Raw genomic sequence first — 18,363 nt, 5'->3', positions numbered from 1 at the left:
AGACAGGAATACATGCAACAGTGAAGAAGCTGAGGCAGAGGGGGTGGAATCAGTGACAGTACCACAGAGAAAGAGCTCTTTATGATTTTTCACACATTGTTTGGGAGGGGAGTGTGTGAAAAGTAAATAGTAGTACTTAAAACATTTCTTCAAAGCACTACAGACTCTAAGAAACAGAAAAGAGTGCAAACTGGGACAGCATCAGAAATCAGAAATCAGTATTATAAATTAGAAGTCATTTCTGTGATGTCATTGCATAGGTATGGGCTTGAGGCCTCCCTATAGTCAGAAGTTTCAAGAGATGCTGGACTAATGCATGGATGACAAGGCCATGGGTTGCTATTAAATACAATTGTCCACACGCACCTTTGGGCTCAGGAAGTCTTTAAATTCTTGATTCCCAAAATCTGCAAGGCTACAGCAAGGAAAGGATCACTCTACACATTCTCTCTTCTTCTATAAGCATCTGTTACCGGTCATGTTGCAAGATAAGGTGCTAGGCTGGATGGATCTTTGGTGTGGCTATGTCAGGCTTTATTGAGTTAAGGTCATGAACTTGGCCTTTTGGCTCCTATTTCTATGGACTGGGTTCTACAAATTTTTGAAAATATTAAGTTTATTGTAGGACGAGCAGCCTATTTTCAGCCTTTTAAAAAAACTTCACAGGAAATTGATAATAATAGCCTGTTATTTTCGTGATTTTTACAGGCAAATGGGGAGTTTCCATTAGCCGTAAGTATGTACTGCAAACTTAAAGAATTTTTTTTTTTTTTTCCAAAAAGAATCTCATGGTGAAAATTTGAGAAAAACCTGTGCTTCAGACGTCTAAACATGAAGGTCTTTGCATTTGTGCTAATAGGTTTTATCATTAACTTGCTTGGGTTGGAAGTATTAACTGCTTTAACTGGCTCCTGGCTGCAGTGGGGGAATGGAAGTTAGTATCATGGCATTTACATATATCTGGTGGCTATTGGAAACCCACGTCACTGGAGCGTACAGTTGGCATGCCTCAGACAAGACCAGAGAGGCAAAATATTTCCATTATTATTTCATTAGGAATTGAAATCTGTTTGGAGATTGTGTTTAAAATGTTACAATGTTGACTCACTGTTACAAAAATTCAGTGTTACAGGAAATCAGAAACAATATGGAATAGTTTACACTAACTCAGCATTAAAATGTTCCATCTGTTCTTGCTTTAGGTTCTTAGAGAATTGCTTTTTCATCTCTGTAATGCTTTTCACTTCCTATTAGTAAGGCTTTTAAAGGTAGGCACTGAGTTAGTATAAAACCCACAGCTTTTGAGTTTAAATGCCTATTAAACTGAAGCTGTCTGGAACTACAGTAAAAATTTATTTTGGCTACAAAAGACAACTTTGAAACCTAACCCATCTGTATTTTTCCTCCTCCAAACAGTGCAACATCCTGTATAACAGAATATTTATCTTAAACAATGATCGCGTATCTTTATGAAAACAATTGTTTCAACTTAATTTATCGGGGGTAATCAGCTCATATTAAAATTTTCAGTATTCCAGGATGATAATTTGAATTGGTTACAGGAGATGAAATTACTAGAGTACTCCCACAGAATAATCTGGGGAATAGAATGTAACCTGTGTATATTGTGTTCTAAAATTAATGTACGGGCATTTAGCAATTTCAAAACAACTGTGCTTGTATGCAAATTCTGCAGCTGTATTTTTCAGGTAATTTATGCTCATGTATGGTGACTTCCAAACTCAATTGCAGGATAATTCCACCAGAATAATTTATTTGAAAGAATTGAGCTGGTCTCTGCAAGCCCCGGGCCCGCCAGGGAGATAGCCACTCGTATCTAGTAGGGCTGCTTGGTCAGTGAATATATCAACTCAAATCAAAAACAAATTGACTCACTGTGAAGAGCAGCATCCCTGGGACGCATAAAGCCTCCCAGTGCCACGAGTGGGACTCAAGAGTATCAAAGAGAGATGAGATCCCTGGGGTTTAGCTCACTCCATACAATAGTTTGTCAGATTTTGAATTGAAAAGGTCTGGGTTTAGCACTCTCTAAATATAACCAGCCCTGAAACTCCTGCTGAGATTCCTTTCTGCCTGCCTTCAGACGCCGAGATAAGGCCCCTTCTCCTGTGACTTTAGTCTGGAGTACCTCTATCATCCCCGCCCCAACCCTGATAACAGCTGGCTTTGCACATATTTGCGAGCAAGCTGCAATCTGAGTTTTGAGGGATTTGTTACTCTTTCCATAGATTACAGCCTTCGTCTTCAGACTGAACCTCCTCCATAACATCTGCATCATAGATTTGTAGTAAGTCATTTTAGCATCCAGGAGACAACTGACTCTCTTCATCTTCTGGCCAGCTTCTTTCTGTCATTTTTGGAACAGTCCTTGGACAATCTCCTTTTCTCCCTGCAGTCCTTCCTTTTTTAGACCTCATCCTGAATACTCTTGAATGTGGCATCAAAGTTGAAGTACATTTTCCTCAGTTTGCCCCCTTCCTCTCCCCTTTCCCCCAAGTATGCTGAGATACACAAATTATGGATGCTAAAGCAGCATTTATGTGTGCTGTGATATACATGGGATGTTCTGCCTACATGCCTGTGATTCATATCCTCATAAGCCCACAGGAAATCCCAGCAATATTTTTCCAGGCAGATCCCCTGTGCTGAGGTGCTGAGCACAGCAGCAGCCAGAGCAAAGAAGCCATTTTTGCTTCGGAAGTACTGCGGTACATAAGTTTAAGCTGGGAAGGACAGAGCACTATTCTTTAGATGTAGCTCTTTTACTCAGTGACAGTGAGCAATGTAGCACAAGGACTTAATACCGTCTCCCTAAGTATTTACTCAGATTTTACAGTAGCATGTCGATAAATCCTCTTACCTCAGTGGATCCAGTAAAAGCAATTTTATCAATGCCAACATGAGATGCTATAGCTGCACCAACAATCGGACCAAATCCTGGCAAAATATTGACAACTCCTGGTGGAAAGCCAGCCTGTCAAAATAAGAATGAATGAAGGGAAGCATGATTTATGAAAACTGACAGAGCACATTAGACCAGGCATGTGCTGGTAGCTCCTTCCCCACAAGGAGAGACAGAGACATTATTCCTAGCGATTATTCTTACCTCCTTGATGAGGGCTCCCATATAGAGAGCGCTGAGTGGTGTTTGTTCTGCTGGTTTAATAACTACCGTATTGCCGCAGCACAGAGCTGGAGCAATCTTCCATGCAAACATCAGCAGGGGGAAGTTCCACTGTAGGAAAAAATAAAAGTTGATAGATGGAAAAATATTGCAGTGATGTTTTGTTTTCAAGATGTCAAGCTGCTACCTCACTTTCTCAGGCTGATCCTCAACATAAATCTTTCCCAGCACAAAGCAACGATTTTATTTTAATTACTGCCATTAAGAAAGCAACAATAGTGACCTTTTAGTTCTTTCACTCCTGATCAAAGCAATACAGCCCCCACCCACAGTCTTCATAAAAGAATCTTCTGTTACCTGTTAATTTTTTTAGTCACAACTTTTCCTTTCGTTTACTGTTTTGCAACTGGCACTTTAATTCCTTCATGACAAATAGTTTTTGCTTTTGATACATTTAGAAAGACGTTTGTTCACGCTGAAGCATTTTTTGATGTAAATATCCTATCCCTGAATACTTCTTAGGACATAAAATTTATACTCAAAACTATATAATCCTTAATTGACAGAATTACAATAAAAATCAATAACTCTCCATGCTTGGTCAAAGCATTTAATTTTCTTGGAAGTTTCTTACTGAGCAATTTATATGGAAGATACTAAAAGAACAGTAAAAAACGAGTTGATAAACACTTTTTGCTGAAATAACCTTTTGTATCATCATTAATTTCAACTTCATACAATGTCCGCAGAAGAGGTAGTGAATTGCATTAGTCTGATGCACAAACAAGTTGTGGATAAAGGTAAGAGTAACGAGCCTTTCCGCATAAAGGCCTGATCCTAACAGGTTAGGTGGATAGTCCCCCTGATTTCAGTGGAAATGCCAGCGTAATAAAAATAACTGCATTTGCACAATCACTCTTCTGAATGCTTATAATAATCTTCTTTGGAAAAAATAAAAAATATCAGTCACAAAGAGTCAGCCACTGGCCAGAACATGTTATTGCCTGATGCATATCAGCTGCCACTCTCATGGACATCCCTCTAGCCCCTGGCTAGCTTGAAAAAATACACAACTGTCTTTCCTTCACCGAACACCCAATTTTTTACTCCCTCAGTTGTTTATAAACTCTGGAGACAAAGTGATGTTTTAATTCCATCTCCAGTATATAAACGTGGGAGGGGAGCTGTAGGGCCAACAGTGTGCTGACAGCCTGCACTTCTAATGGTATCGCAAGGAGAGCTCTGAGGAGCTTTATAGGGTAGTATATAGCCCTGTTTATGCTACAAAGCTGCCAAAGAGCATGTGTTTTGATGGAAGCTAGGATGTGAAAGAGGATGAGGAGTTTAGTGTTAAGCTTGTTGTTTAATTTTATTTTTCTAATAACATATTTGCTCGTGTAACGGGCAAGTGCATGCAGGGCCCAGGGGCTGTACTGTGTGACTGGTAGCTGTGGAGGAAATACATAACAGATTAGCCACAGTGTTAGAATAGAGGCGTATGACAGCCATGTTAAAGTTTTGGAGGACAAACCTGGGGGAAGAATGAACAGGCTGGGTACCCTGAACAAAGAGTTTTACAAATCTAAACCAAATAAATCCTGCTTTTGGCGTGATCTTCAGCCTCTGGCCAAGTTTCTTCAAGAGATCTGTCAGTTAAGCTCAAGGAGACAAGCCTAGGAGATGTTGAGCAACTTTGAGTTAGACGTTGTCTAACTCAAAATAGGGGTTGTCATTTTACAAGTGCTTTTCCATGTGTGTGGCTGAAGAGTGGGGACAGAGCCATGGAATCATTAATTCATAAGGACCACTTGTGAGTCAAGTTAGGAGAGTGTGTAAGCGTTTGCAGGATGGTGTAGCCCCAGACTCTCTGAGTTGTTTGCATGCTTCTCTGAGTTTCTACGGAGTGTCAAAAAAATAGCCACCTCTTAACAAAGACACAAAATAACAAGAAATATAAATAAGGAAAAGGGGCTTAACATTGTTAAAGTTTAGTGGCTTTGTGGTTAACATAAACAAAATGAAAAAACAGCATCAATAAAAGTTTCAGGGAATGTCCTGATTAGTTCCCCAGTGCTTTGTCAAGGAAAAATATTTCCACACAATATTTTAAGAGCTATATGTGAGCCTCCCGCTGAAATTTCTGCCAAAACTGGTTAACTGGTTCTCCTGATAAAGTTAGCTTTTTGGTGTAATTCCCATGCTGTGTTCAGCAAGAGTGTATTAAGGATGTATATTGGGGTGTAGGGGGAGTATTAGATTTGATGAAATGCTGTGTTTCTCTCTCATAACAAATAAAACAAACATTGCATATCTTTTATGAGCTACACAATGCTAATTGTAATGATATGTCTCCTGGAGTTTCCTTTTCTCCTCCAGCCTTGTAAAAGAAATAGCAGGAAAGAATGGAACTAAAATGCGTCACATTCTCCCAGGAACTGAGGAGCCTGTTAAATCACAGTAAAAACTAAATAAATAAAAAGACTACCACAGCAAAGCATCAATTTTCCATAAGTTGTGTGAACATCCATAACCACTGACAGCATATTAACACTGTGCTTTGCTTTGCTTGTTTTAATCATGAGAATTCTATGACTTGAGAACTTAACTCCTAATAACAGAGCCTAAACCCTATTAGCATGTTCAAATAAGCATTTGCAGGGAGGCTGTTAAAGATATGTCAACAATATGAGCTCAGCTTTTTTCGTAATGGAAAACACACATAGCTGAGGACCATGTTTTATGTGTCTTTAAAGAGCTGGTTCAAATGAAAATAAATAGAAAGCTCTAGAAGAGATACTCACAGGGATGATCTGTCCACACACTCCGATGGGTTCGTGTCTTGTAAACGTAAAATAATCTCCATCTGAAACAGATGAGCATGGTTACTCTCAAGTGCAGTTTGACTTGGCAGAACAAAAAAAAAAAAATAGAGGGGGAAAAAAGCTCTAAGGATCAGCCTTTGATGGCAGTAAAAGAAATAAGTAATGGAAATGTTTTTTCATGAGCCAGCATGGGAAACCTAGGTTCAGGAGCAACCTAATTGTTCTTTCTGTAGGACAAAGGAAGCAGGCATCCCATCAGAAATTAACCTATTTTGTTCCTTGGCAAAGAGGACAAATGTACAGCACAAAAAAGGGCAGCAGCATGGAAGCCAGTTACTGGTCTCTGCTCATTGCAGAGTGAGAGTAGTAAAGAAGAGTCACAAAGGCAATTTCCTGAAAGGCATGACTGGAGCACAGCAATATGAAGGTATAATACACCTTCCTATATATACATATAATATGTACGAGCAGATGGGATAATACAGTAACATGCATCTCACTCATCTTCCATTGAAGACACTGGCAGTTTGAAGTGATGGAATGATATACCACGCTCTGTGGATGTGCAATGAAGACGGGAAGCCTGTGACTGATGTGTGATTGAGTATAATTTACTGCAAAAGACAAGACTAAGGAGAACACAGGGGAAGTGGTATAGCCATGCTCTGATAGCTGATGTGGAGGAAGGCCAGTATTGGAAATAGCCTCAAGCTAAACAGGCAGGTAATTTAGGCTCAAGGAAGAAGTTGGATGCAGCTAGAAAACAATGAATAGAGAATAAGGAAAGTTTTCACAAACATTCTGGGCAAGGCAGTGGTGACTAAATACATGAAGGGACCACGTCACTGGAAACTTGGAAACTATGGGCTTTTCTCTCTGAACTTTGACAGAAATCAAAATACAGACTAAGAAAGACAACAAAGATGTAGAAGACTGTATATTCACAAACAGCAAGTGTGGATGGTATGAGGCTAAAGGGAATTATTTGACTCTCTGGCCCGGTAATCATTGTTAAGATCCTGATCAACAAAAATGGCAAAAAACCTCCAGAGGTGAGATGTATCATTCATTAAAGTGAGTGCTACACTAGATCTGCAGCCCTTAACTAAACCACTGTTGAGTTTAAGTCACCCTGAGCTGGGTCGTGAAATAAACAGATCTGTGATTTGGGGACTGGGGGCTGTGGGAACCTTCCACATGGCCCGGCCTGCTCAGAGCAGCAAGCCCCTGTGCTGGCTCATTTTGCACAAGGTGTGACGGTCATGGGGCTGAGGGAGTTCACGCTCTTTCACAAAACTGGTTGTTGCTGCTTCAGCACTTGCCTGTGGTCTGGGAGTACATGCTGTGCTACCATGTAGGTTTCTCCCCAGCTGATAAAGAGCAGGAAAATTACTTGCTCTGTGTGGGGTTAAGGTGCTGTCCAACCATCAGCTTTGTTAGTGTGCTTGGCCTGCATCTGCGCAAAGTAGATTTACAGCACTTTTGTACCCAAATTGAGTCTTGTAGCCGTACAAACGAGTCGAGGCTCAAACCATCTCTGAATTTAGGTCAAATGCTTTTCATTGAGGCTGCAGTTGCAGGAAGGACTATGCTAAAGGCATGAATTGAATGTTTCCCATGGCCTGTGTGTAGTGCTTGGTCATCTAGAAAAAACTGAATATCTTTACTTAGAAAAGTCATTTCAACTAAGGATGGGATAATAATGAGAATGTTACATAAGCTTGACCACAGGAGAAGATTTACTAGGGTAGGAAATGGTCAGACAGGAGTAAGAGGACGAGAGGTTACAATGCTTTTGCTCCCATTGTCACTGTCCAATGCAGAGGTATGTGCTGTCCTTCACACGGTGTAAGAGCATGTGGGCAGCAGCAGCTTCTACCCCATTCAGTTGGCACCAACGACAGCCTTGTTTACCTTGGGAAAAGACCTAACTTCATAATGGAGAGTACATCTTGGGAACCTGCTGCAGTGTCCTGTACTATGTATACATCTGCTAACAATAAATGGGTTAATCCATAAAGCTTCTTGGGTTTAGGTAAAGACTTCAACTTGAATTTGATTAGCAATAACTTATTTTTAGTTCTGCTTATTTCTGTACATCTGCTTTACAGGATTTGCTCAGTAGAAACCCGAGCTAGAGTAGCTCATACAAAATAATTATCAGAAAGTTAACAACAGTCTGCAACCAAGACAAGGGACAGAACAGAGGAAGTCAAGGAGGGAGGGAGAGAGAGGAAAAAGATTGACATCAGGGAAAGGAGGAAAAAAATAGCTGATAAGCTGGTTTGTTCTGCATTGACAAAATGTCATTGCCACGTTTTGATCTCTAGATGCTTAACAACTTCCCAGTGGAGATAAGAATATTTATTTCACAACTAGCGATGATCAGCTTGATTTTCTAGGCTATATTTCACAGATGCTAGCAGACAGGTTCATAGGAAGAATCATCACACCAGACAGCAGCAAAGCAGAAGTCAAAATACAGAGAAGTAGATACAGGCTATACTGTGTAAGTGCTCAAGAGGCACATAGAGGAGTCAGCTAAAAATACCAGCTTGTACTTGGTAGTACTGTGAGAGGTGGATGCTCAGCCAGAAGGATGGTGACAACATAACAGTAACACAGTTATGTTAGCACTGTCTGACTTTAGATTGTCACTGCATAATCATTGCCACATGTCTGCGTGCTTCATAACATAGTTATAGATAACCTGAACCTACTTGCCAAGTCAGAGAAATGGTGGTTAATTCTACCGAACGTAGGCAGAGCAATTCCTCCCATGCAGAGGTGCTTGTCCTGCGTTCTTCCAGTAGACTCTAGATGGCTGCCCTTTTTGACACCCACTTCCAAAGTTCATCATCCATTGACTTACTGTTAAGATAGGATTTTTGAGGTTGCTTTCTAAGAATATCTTTGTGACCATATGTGACTTGAAGTTGTTCAGAAGCCCCTGGACAGGACAAAGCTGTATCTAAGAGCTGCCTCGTCCGTAATGTAAAATAAGCTGTTACCATGGCAAAGTAACTCCAGACTGATGAAGTGAATCATTTTTTTTCTGAACAGTGAGCATGGAAAGCTCCTCTGTGCTCAGAAATTAAATAGGAAACTTTTAAATGTTTTAGAATTTTAAGATCAGTTTATACAAGTCATGCTAACAACACTTATGCTAAGATGCTGTTGCTAGCTGGAAGCCAGACGAACATTGCCTGAGAGGGATCGGACAGTCTGATCCCACATTCAACACAAAAACTTAATAGTTTTTTTTAATATTCTTAGCTGATGTAAACTGCCATTCTTCAGTCCTCACTGATATTAATAGAGCCAGATCAATTTGCAGCTGCTTAGCACCTGGCCTAAAGATTTTTTTTAATCAGAAAGAAAGCCCCATTTATCTAGGGATCTCACTTTGGGACAGCAACACCTTCCACAGATGTGTTTTCTCAGATTTCCATCAGGAGTCTCCATCCATCCCAGATATTTTATTTGCATAGCAATCATAAAATAGTCACGTCTCATACAGCAGGATGCAGCAAACAAGTGGGTGAGGAGAGGCAAGATGGTTCTTTAAGCTGTATCATATATTGATTTAAAGATACATTTTTTTACTTGCATTCAGTTTATTATTTTAACTGTTTCTAGTCTACCTTCATTCTGTTTTAATTTAAATCAAGGCTTTACGCATGGGAGCAAGCAAAGGGCAAGTTTTAGCCTTTAGGACCAAAAGGAATGTGACTGTAAAATGCACTGCTCTCCTACTTGCCTATCACTTGCCCTGTTTTATTTCAAGGAAAACAAAACCTCAACAGAAACAGATGAAAGATTGGGAGGTTTCAGATTTATTAGCACACTGAACAGAAAGAAAAAGAGATTTAATAAGGTTTTTATTTTGGTTTTGTTATCATGTTCCTTTGATGAGCTGATGGTAAGTGAACGTAAAGAATATCATTATTTAACATTGCCCTTTCTCTAACACGGTTTTATGAGAATGACAAATTTATGGTGTGAAACTAGAGGAATACAGAGGAGTGTTTAACCAAGAAGAAGAACTAATTGATACTCTGAAAATCTGTGAATGGACTTAAATTCTACACTCCTGATAACTGTGTTTGTCAGTAATGAAGTCTGCATTTATGAAGGCCTGGTGAAAATGAGCCTGCCTCGCCCCCAGCGTAGCCCACCTCACTGAAAAAAATCGGAGTTTTCATCAGATACACTACTTGAGGACAAGAAGAAGAAAAGAACATTTATTCTTCTTAACTTTGTGATACCTATTGGTGACTGACCTAAATTCCATGTACCTGTGGGGCTAACGAGTGAGAAGAAGGTGTTCAATGACTAGGGAGAAAGGGATTAGGGAACAGGAAATTTGCTGAATATATGAATTTATGGTGTGCTCTGCACTTTTGCATGTTTTAGTGGGAAGGGCAAGCAGCAAAACCAGGTTTTATGAATCTCAGCTTAAATGACTGTGGAAATCTTAAAGAGTCCTTACAGATGAGCCTACACCTGAAACAGTAATATTGTGATTTCTTTGGTGAAAATGTATTACTGATGATAAGCAACAGTCAGTACACACTGCAGTTTTAATAAGCTAAAACACCATGATGAGTAACAATGCAGCAAGAGTTACTTGATGTGTTTTCCTCCTGTAGGTTTTGGGGCCATATTTTCAATCTATCTGCTTACCTAGCTTTGATCGTTTTTTTCTTTGCTGTACAGAGGCAAGCTGCTGTACTGCAGATGTGTTACATAATGTGACTTTATGGAAACAGGTGGGCAACAGCAAAATTCGTTTACTTGTAAATTTAGTTGCCTTCCTGATCTCCTTCAGTAAAGTGTAATAAACATGCATGTGTAAAAAACAGTGTACACCACGAAGCCAAAAAGAATCCATAGAATAAATGCTGGTTTTCCTTACTGTTTTTCCCAAGTTTTATTTTATGCAGGTAAAAGATGAATACATTTATCTTAATGACTGCACCTGCATAAAATCATCCTTTGATCATGTGCCATTTTGCATAGTTAGTACATCTAGTCCAGACTGCAAATTAATATATTTGCAGCAGAAAATGCAGCCTGTGTTTATTAAACAGCTGTAAGGGAGGGGCAGGAGGAAGAGAATTGTTAAATAAAAATAATGATAAAGATTTTTTTCTGTTCTTATCTCTTTAGCAAAAAATAATAGCAGAATAACCAATTTCCTAGCACTCATAAAGATTTATCTCACATTCACTGTAAAACTCATCCTGCTGAATAATTTTGAAGAAGCACACTTAACAAAGTGTATCTGCTACACGTGTACAGTTCTCTATAGTAACTCTCTATAGTAACATGACAAAATGTCTCAAAGTACAAGTGAATTTGGATCCAGTGCTAGTCCCAAATAAAATGGTTTGCATAGTCAGCAAGAAGACATATATAAACAAGATATATAGCTAAGCATACTGTTTCTTAAACAGGTAGTTAGCAAACTTTTCATGTGTTCCGAGGTATTTGCCAGGCTTACACCACACACATTTTTATAAGTGTAGCAATATTTAAATGTAGGTTTTGAGCTATTCCCTTCTCTGACCTTCTCTGAAAGAAACAAAACATTCCTTGGGATGTACATGTAGGGCAGAACAATAGCAGGTCAGCTAGCCCAGCCCTCACTGACTTCTAAACATCTGCTTCGCAATATTTTTATTACACAATATAAGACCCAGACAAGGTTCTCTTCTACCTCTTACAAAGCTGTAATCTATTAAGCCATTTGGCCATGAGAAGGTATAGGTGCGTACCTATGCTTTAATCCCCCTTACCTACTGGAATGGTCATTCCATGGATTTTGTCTGCCCAGCCAGCGTAATACCTCAGGGTTTTTATGACTCCCTGAAGATCAACATAGAAAGCTTGCAAGAAAGGTTTGCCACTGTTCAGTGATTCCATAGTCTAGAGGACAAGAAAAGTTAAGAGACGTAAGCACAGTGCCATTTACAGACTGTTGTACTTAACTATTCACTATCTTAGCAGCTCCTCAATCATGACAGATTTTAACAATGACCGACCAGTTATGCCTTGGCATAGCCTTAACCCACAAAGTTCAGAATAACTATCTGATCCCCTTTGTTACTATTTTTGCAAATGTGAACAAAACGCATTTTCCTTCTGGAGAATTCTGCAATGACTGTGATTTTAAGAATGTGTGCATGCATGTGTGCATTTATGTGTCTGTCTGTCCTTCTGTCTTGTGGTTCTGCGTGTGTATCCACATGCATGTACATGTGGCTGTGTGTATTTTGGACAAATAGCCACTGTGTTTGGCCCAGATCTATAAATGCTAAAATTCTTTAATCACAAGCCAAGATAAAAATGCCTGTCAAACTAGGTTCTGTTATGTTAATGATAACAGCTGAGAAGGGGCTCCTTGTAACCCCATATTAACGATCTAAATCCATAAAGGGAAGAATGGACATATCCCTCTTTATATAATTGATGTGAATATAAAAATTTCTCTATATGGCTGCCAAGACTCCTGCTGAGGTCTGAGATATCTATACTGTACAGCCAGTTTATTTATTGCCATCAAATAAACAAACTCTCCTCTAGGGAAGCTCATAAATTAACAAGCTAATGTCCTTATTTTTAAGTTAATATCCCTATTTTTAAAAGTACCTTATAAGCTATCCTCTTAGGGGTTCCTAAGATCATTTAGCAAAAAGAATCCAATAAAATATCCTAAGATGTTGAGCAGCTTAACTCATTCTCAATAGCTGTCTAATAGAAATCATTAAGAATAGGCAAAGTACGCCCATGTGTAACACACCAACCATCAAATGAATTTCTGTAGAGAAGAATGGAGGCCTAATTCTGTACTGACTTATATCCCCAAGAGCAATTAATGGCACTGCCTGCAGTGCAATTCAGTAAAGAACTTGGCTCTAGAAATACAAATCAAATGACAGGCAGAGTAAACTTGATTTGCTGTGCACTTCCTTCTCCCTGTGGCGATTTTAGAGTATACACTGGTGGTAAGATGATTTAAGCGTTGACAAAGCTGGAATTAAGATGTTCACCAGCTTAGTTCAAAGCACTTGACATGCGGAAAATAACATTAACAATGCCACCGTTTAGATGGCTTCATGCGTGAGTGAAACAGTGCGATACCCAGAATTCATGTTACCAGTTGAGTGTCAGTAAGCATTTCACCTGTCATTTCATTAATATCTGCAGAAATCGCTTCACTCAGTCTTCCACTTTTTATTTTAGAAAAGTTACAAGAGCTCATAACAGGCCTACACGTGTGTGCGCACTCATTCCTTTGTCTGATGTCCAATTAGCATCTCATTTGAGTCACTTGGAAGACTTGTTGATTTTTATGGGCTCTGGATCAGGTCTTAAGTAGACAGTCAGCCATCCTAGCCATCAACCTGAGGGTAGTTTTCAAATATAATTCATTTTAACACATTTATGAACTAATTTGCTCTCAGAATGTTAAAATGACAGGTAATTTGACTTAATTTTTATGCACCACTTACAGCAAGAATTGCCCTGTCTCTTTCAACCAAGTCTGCTAGCTTATCCAAAAGATGGCCTCTTTCCGATGCATCCATTCTCCTCCAAACGGAACCCAGAGAAAAAGCAAGGCGAGCTGCCCTCACTGCTTTGTCCGTATCAACCTGTCCAGGAGGAAGAAAAAAACAAAGGCACTGAGGTAAATAACATTACCAGGCTTACGAAGCTTGCTGTTGTACAACCTCAGTCACGTGATGGGGTTTAGAACTCTGATAAATGAAAGAACTGTCTAATAGTGCTATTTTAGACCCATTGCTTTGATCTATTTATGCATTTCAACCCATTCACAGGACGCGTTACCTTGTCAGCTTCCTGGATCTCACAGATCTGCTCTCCTGTTGCTGGATTATATACTGGGAATATTCTCCCACTTTCAGAATTTTGCCACTCATTATTGATGAAAATCTAGAAAAGGAAGAAAAGTCATCAGTCCTCCTGCATGATCAAACAGTAATTTATATAACAAAGCCCTGGGAAAGGGTGCAGATACTAATACAAAAGAGTTAACATTTATTTATGCCTGTGAAAAATCAAAGTTTTCAAGAGTTCAGGCTAAGGGTCAGCCCCTGATATCTTTCAGTGTTCTGTGGCAGTGTTACTATAGAAGCAGCATCAAACTCTATAAATAACTTGGTTGACGTTCAAAAACTGTAACGAATAAACTGAAAAAATAAATACCTGTATCAGTGAAAAAGCCTTGAAACTGCTGGAGACAAGACAGGATTTAGAGTAATCATTCAACTCAGTAAGTAAACATTTGGTCATTGTTACAACCCAGTGAAGGCTGAATAATCTCAAACATCACAGTTCTTCAATACACAGTCAGTTGATTATGGCTACAGTGATGGCTTTGCAGGACAGAATTAACTTGCTTATCTGCTTGGAACAATGGAAATTGTTAAATTCTCCCAGTGTTGACATCATTTCAGTTGTGATGGGCAACACAAATTTGAATTTTAATGGTGCTGACAACAGCTGTCTTAAGAGGGGTAATGACAGGTGAGTTTATTTAAAGTACATTTTTACAGGTAGCTGCATACATGCCAGTTATTTTCTACTGAATGGCTTTCAAGAACAGAATGCAATCATTTATTAACAAATATAAAATAAGTCACTCTAGGAAAATGACTGAGTGAAAGATTTTCCAGGTATTCAGACTCTTCTTGTCCTTGAAATCTTTCTGAAAATGGAGGTGTTCAAAAAGGGCAGGCAACATACAGGTTCCTTGGAGCTCCAGTATCAATGTTCTTTCATTGGATTCCATGAAATATAACTTTAAATGTGTAAAAGAAGGTTCTGACCTCGTTTAAATCAATAGGCATTTTAAAACTAACTTCACCGGAGGCAGTTCACCCCTAGCAGAACGAATGTTCACCACTCTTTTTTGCATGAGAAAGTAGAGACAGGGACCTCTCTCTGTAGTTAAATCAAAGCTATGCCCCATAACCATTCAGATCCTATGACTGTGGAAGAGTAGAAAGCCAAGGGACCCTTTGAAAGATTCAGTTCCGATCTGAGATACTTACATGGTAGAAACTGGCTTATCTTTTTAGATCGTGGCTACAGAACAAGAATGGATGATACATTAAATATTGGTCAAGTTTTCTCACAGAACCAGCACAGACTCTGGGACAAAACCCCGTCCAACTGATTAGGCAGACTAATCACAACTGACCTGTTCAGAGCAGTGCTTTGCCACCTCTTCAATCTTGCACTTTCTGCTGTCTTACTGCTGTGCAGTAAAGAAATTGTTACCTTCGTACTGGTACATGGCTCAGGTCAGCCAGATGAACTCAGGGAGATGACGGAAGACAGTTCATATGTAAGGACATTGCTTAAATGGCATCATGGTGTTGGTTCCTTTTGTTTTTTTTGTTGCCTTGGTTCCTTTTTTAGCAAAGTTTGATGAGGCAAAACTAGCACAAAAACAATTGCATGGTTTTCTTGTGGAAATGAGTGGAGTGTAATACTGGTCCTTTCTAGTCAAAGAATAGTACGATATAATTATAGATCAGCTGCTGATTTTTTAGGCTTGGAACAGTACGGTGAGGACAGCCGCACCAGCCTGCCAGCTAGGTTAAAACTTACTCTAACCTAAGGGTTTACAGCTTGCCTGAATACAGAAAAAAAAGCATCAGCATCAAAATGCCTGGTGTTTAAAGAAAGAGAATCACCAAAGCTTTAACATACATGTAAGGAAGAAAGGAAATAAGTAGAGAGGTAGTCACAAATTGATGACAAGAAACTGAGCTGGGAAAAAAATCAATATACTATTTTAGCAAAAAAAAAAAATAGCCAAGAGAAAATACAGTCAGAAAGCTCAAGATCGAACAGTTACAGCATCGAAGAGCAAAAGGGTGAAAAAAAAACCCCAAAAAACCCATGGTGAGGACACTCATGTGTCTGTGGATTCTAAAGAAAGTAAAGAAATTGCACACTTATATTTGCACATGAAAGCAAAGATGCATCTGTAGAGATTTCTGTTACCAGATACGATCTTGTTCAACCTAGCCTCCAAGCCAAATGGAAGGCATGCAGCTGTGTTCTCAGTGGTGCTCATTAGCTCAGGCTCAGGCCCACACTAACTGCAGTGATATAGCTTCTGGTTCAGAGCTGACTCATGTCCGACTTAGGACATGGGCAGAAGGAACCTGTGGCTGGCAGGAAAAGACCCTGGTGATATAACAACTGTGCATAGAAACCAACACTTATGTGTGCTCTTGTTTTATGGTTGTGTTTCCTTATCTTCCCTCTGTCTCTGGCCTCAGCCACTTTGCTGTGTGCCCTTCCATCTGTTTTCAGTGCCTGCCCTTTCTTTACTTCCCCTCGCTTTTTTTTCTTGGGCTTCAGAGGTAGCCTGAACCCAGGAACTGCCACACCATCACCCATCTCTCGTGGTCTTTTCACACTGTATTTATCTTGGACCTTTTCGTGTCCTTGGACTGTAAGCTCCTCAGACTGTGGGTGGTGTCTTCCTGCTCGGTGATTACACTGCTTTGCAAGCTGACGTATTGGCCCCGTTAGGACATTTTGGAACTAACCCAGCCAAAACAAGATAATGAAAGAATCACCAGTACGATCTCTAGTGACTAACACCATAACCTTAAATCCTCTGGTGCATCGTTGTCACTTTTTAGACTGTAAAAGAAACTCTGAGATCTGTGACCTGTGTGGAAGAATGATTTTACTGCCATCCCTTCCACTGAGTTCAATGGAGTTAACTCCATGCCCAGAGTGTGTGTGGGGTGCGCTGAGGAGGGAAGGGAGGGGAGAAAACCTTGTGGCTTCAGGAACAGATGGCCAAAGGAAATGTAAGGATGTTTGTTTAAGGTTACAGTATGTACATAAACACATAGGTTCCTCGTGTGATCTGTCTTGAAAGAATAAAACAGTTAGGTTCAGTACAAGAATCTGCGAAGTGGAGGCAACCACAATTCAGTATTCTTCTCTTACAGAACTGGTATGTTCTGTTTTAAAAAGATTACAAAATGTCAACTACATTCTGCTGGGATGAACAGCTATCATCAGGTTTGTTAGTGCACAGGACACATGTTTGTTCTTAAAACACATTTCACCATAGGAATAAGAAATAGCACCTTGGAATTACAAAGGAGTGTTGCAGTTCAAGCTGACTGGAACTATAAGGTGTATTATTTTATCAAATGCTCCATTTATCCCACAGATTTAGAAAAAGAACAGTAATAGCGAGTATTTCAGATAGGACATGGGAAGGATCTGTTTGGCATAGAGTTAGAGTTGATGGCAAGAGAAATTGCTACTGTTAATGGTTAATGTTAGTTTCTTCCTGTTCCACTTTCTATAAACAAGGTATTGCCTATACAAGCTCATTACTGTAAACTGAGCACATTTAAATTGGCAGTAAAATCAGAGTATTTACTCTAGTGCACAAATAAAGTACCTAGTCCCATGTTTTGGAACAGTTTCAAGACTTGAAATGCAGCAGCTGGCGGCTTTACAAGCTAAACGTTACACTTAAATAATTCACTTTTGAAAGTTTTAGGTGTTCTGTGTCAGGTAGTACCATTCAGCAGATATTCCTACCACCAAGACGCAGATTCTTTTGCAATAAATTTGCATTCACAGGGGCTTTTATAACTCTTCCAGCACTACTGACTCCAATGGCTGTTGATTAAATGTATATATCCTGTACATTTAATCTGACTTTCATTATGGCCACTTCGTAAAAATGCCATGAAATGGACAAGCGATGACACGTTGCAAGAACAAGGAATCCCTGCAAAGCCTCAAATTGGGTTTTTTTTCTGCCTTATTTATAGGGACCATGGTAAAGGCTAACTCTAAATCAGGGAGAATATTTGACAGCAAATGTTCCTATCTATGGATTATATATAACCCATCCTAAACACCAGATGAAAAAGGGGTAACCCTAGAAAAAAAGAAGGGCTTGCTTCCATGTAAATCATGCTACAAATTGGACAACACCCAGTGAGTCCATTGTTCAACTCAATTGTGAAGGCTATTCACATTTACTATTCCCCTGGAATCAATGTTAATTAAGGCTGACTGGAGCTATAAATCAGCCTTTGGTTTTTACAACTTAATTCAGCATTAAGCATATATATGTAAATAAAAGGTAACTGATTAACCACTTGAGTTTTCCAGAAGTTACTGAGGTAATTTGTTTTTGTTTGAGTCCTAGTGTTACCTTTTGTGATTTGCAGTGAGGAAAAGAAAAAGTATATAGTATGTCATATATTTACTATGTGGTATTGTAAGTAGTTAAATAATCTGGCCTGTTGGGTGCTATCAACAAAACTCTGCCAAAATCGGAAGGGAAAAGGGAACGCTTGAAAAATATTG

At 39.4% G+C, this 18,363-nt stretch overlaps 1 protein-coding gene across 1 annotated transcript in view; it reads right to left on the bottom strand.

Annotated features, from left to right (window-relative positions):
• The window catches only part of ALDH1A2 (aldehyde dehydrogenase 1 family member A2), a 56,706-nt gene that overhangs the window by 18,393 nt on the left and 19,950 nt on the right, over positions 1-18,363 (bottom strand). The window contains exons 2-7 of the mRNA XM_009563695.2: positions 13,822-13,926; positions 13,485-13,625; positions 11,769-11,898; positions 5,947-6,008; positions 3,128-3,256; positions 2,882-2,995 (exon numbers count right to left, since the gene is read on the bottom strand). Of these exons, the coding sequence (XP_009561990.1) occupies positions 2,882-2,995; positions 3,128-3,256; positions 5,947-6,008; positions 11,769-11,898; positions 13,485-13,625; positions 13,822-13,926 (681 nt within the window). The remainder of the gene's footprint in view (positions 1-2,881; positions 2,996-3,127; positions 3,257-5,946; positions 6,009-11,768; positions 11,899-13,484; positions 13,626-13,821; positions 13,927-18,363) is intronic.

Source organism: Cuculus canorus, chromosome 12 (assembly GCF_017976375.1).
Source record: "Cuculus canorus isolate bCucCan1 chromosome 12, bCucCan1.pri, whole genome shotgun sequence".
Taxonomy (NCBI): Eukaryota; Metazoa; Chordata; class Aves; order Cuculiformes; family Cuculidae; genus Cuculus; species Cuculus canorus.
This window is presented reverse-complemented; position numbering and strand designations above follow the sequence as displayed.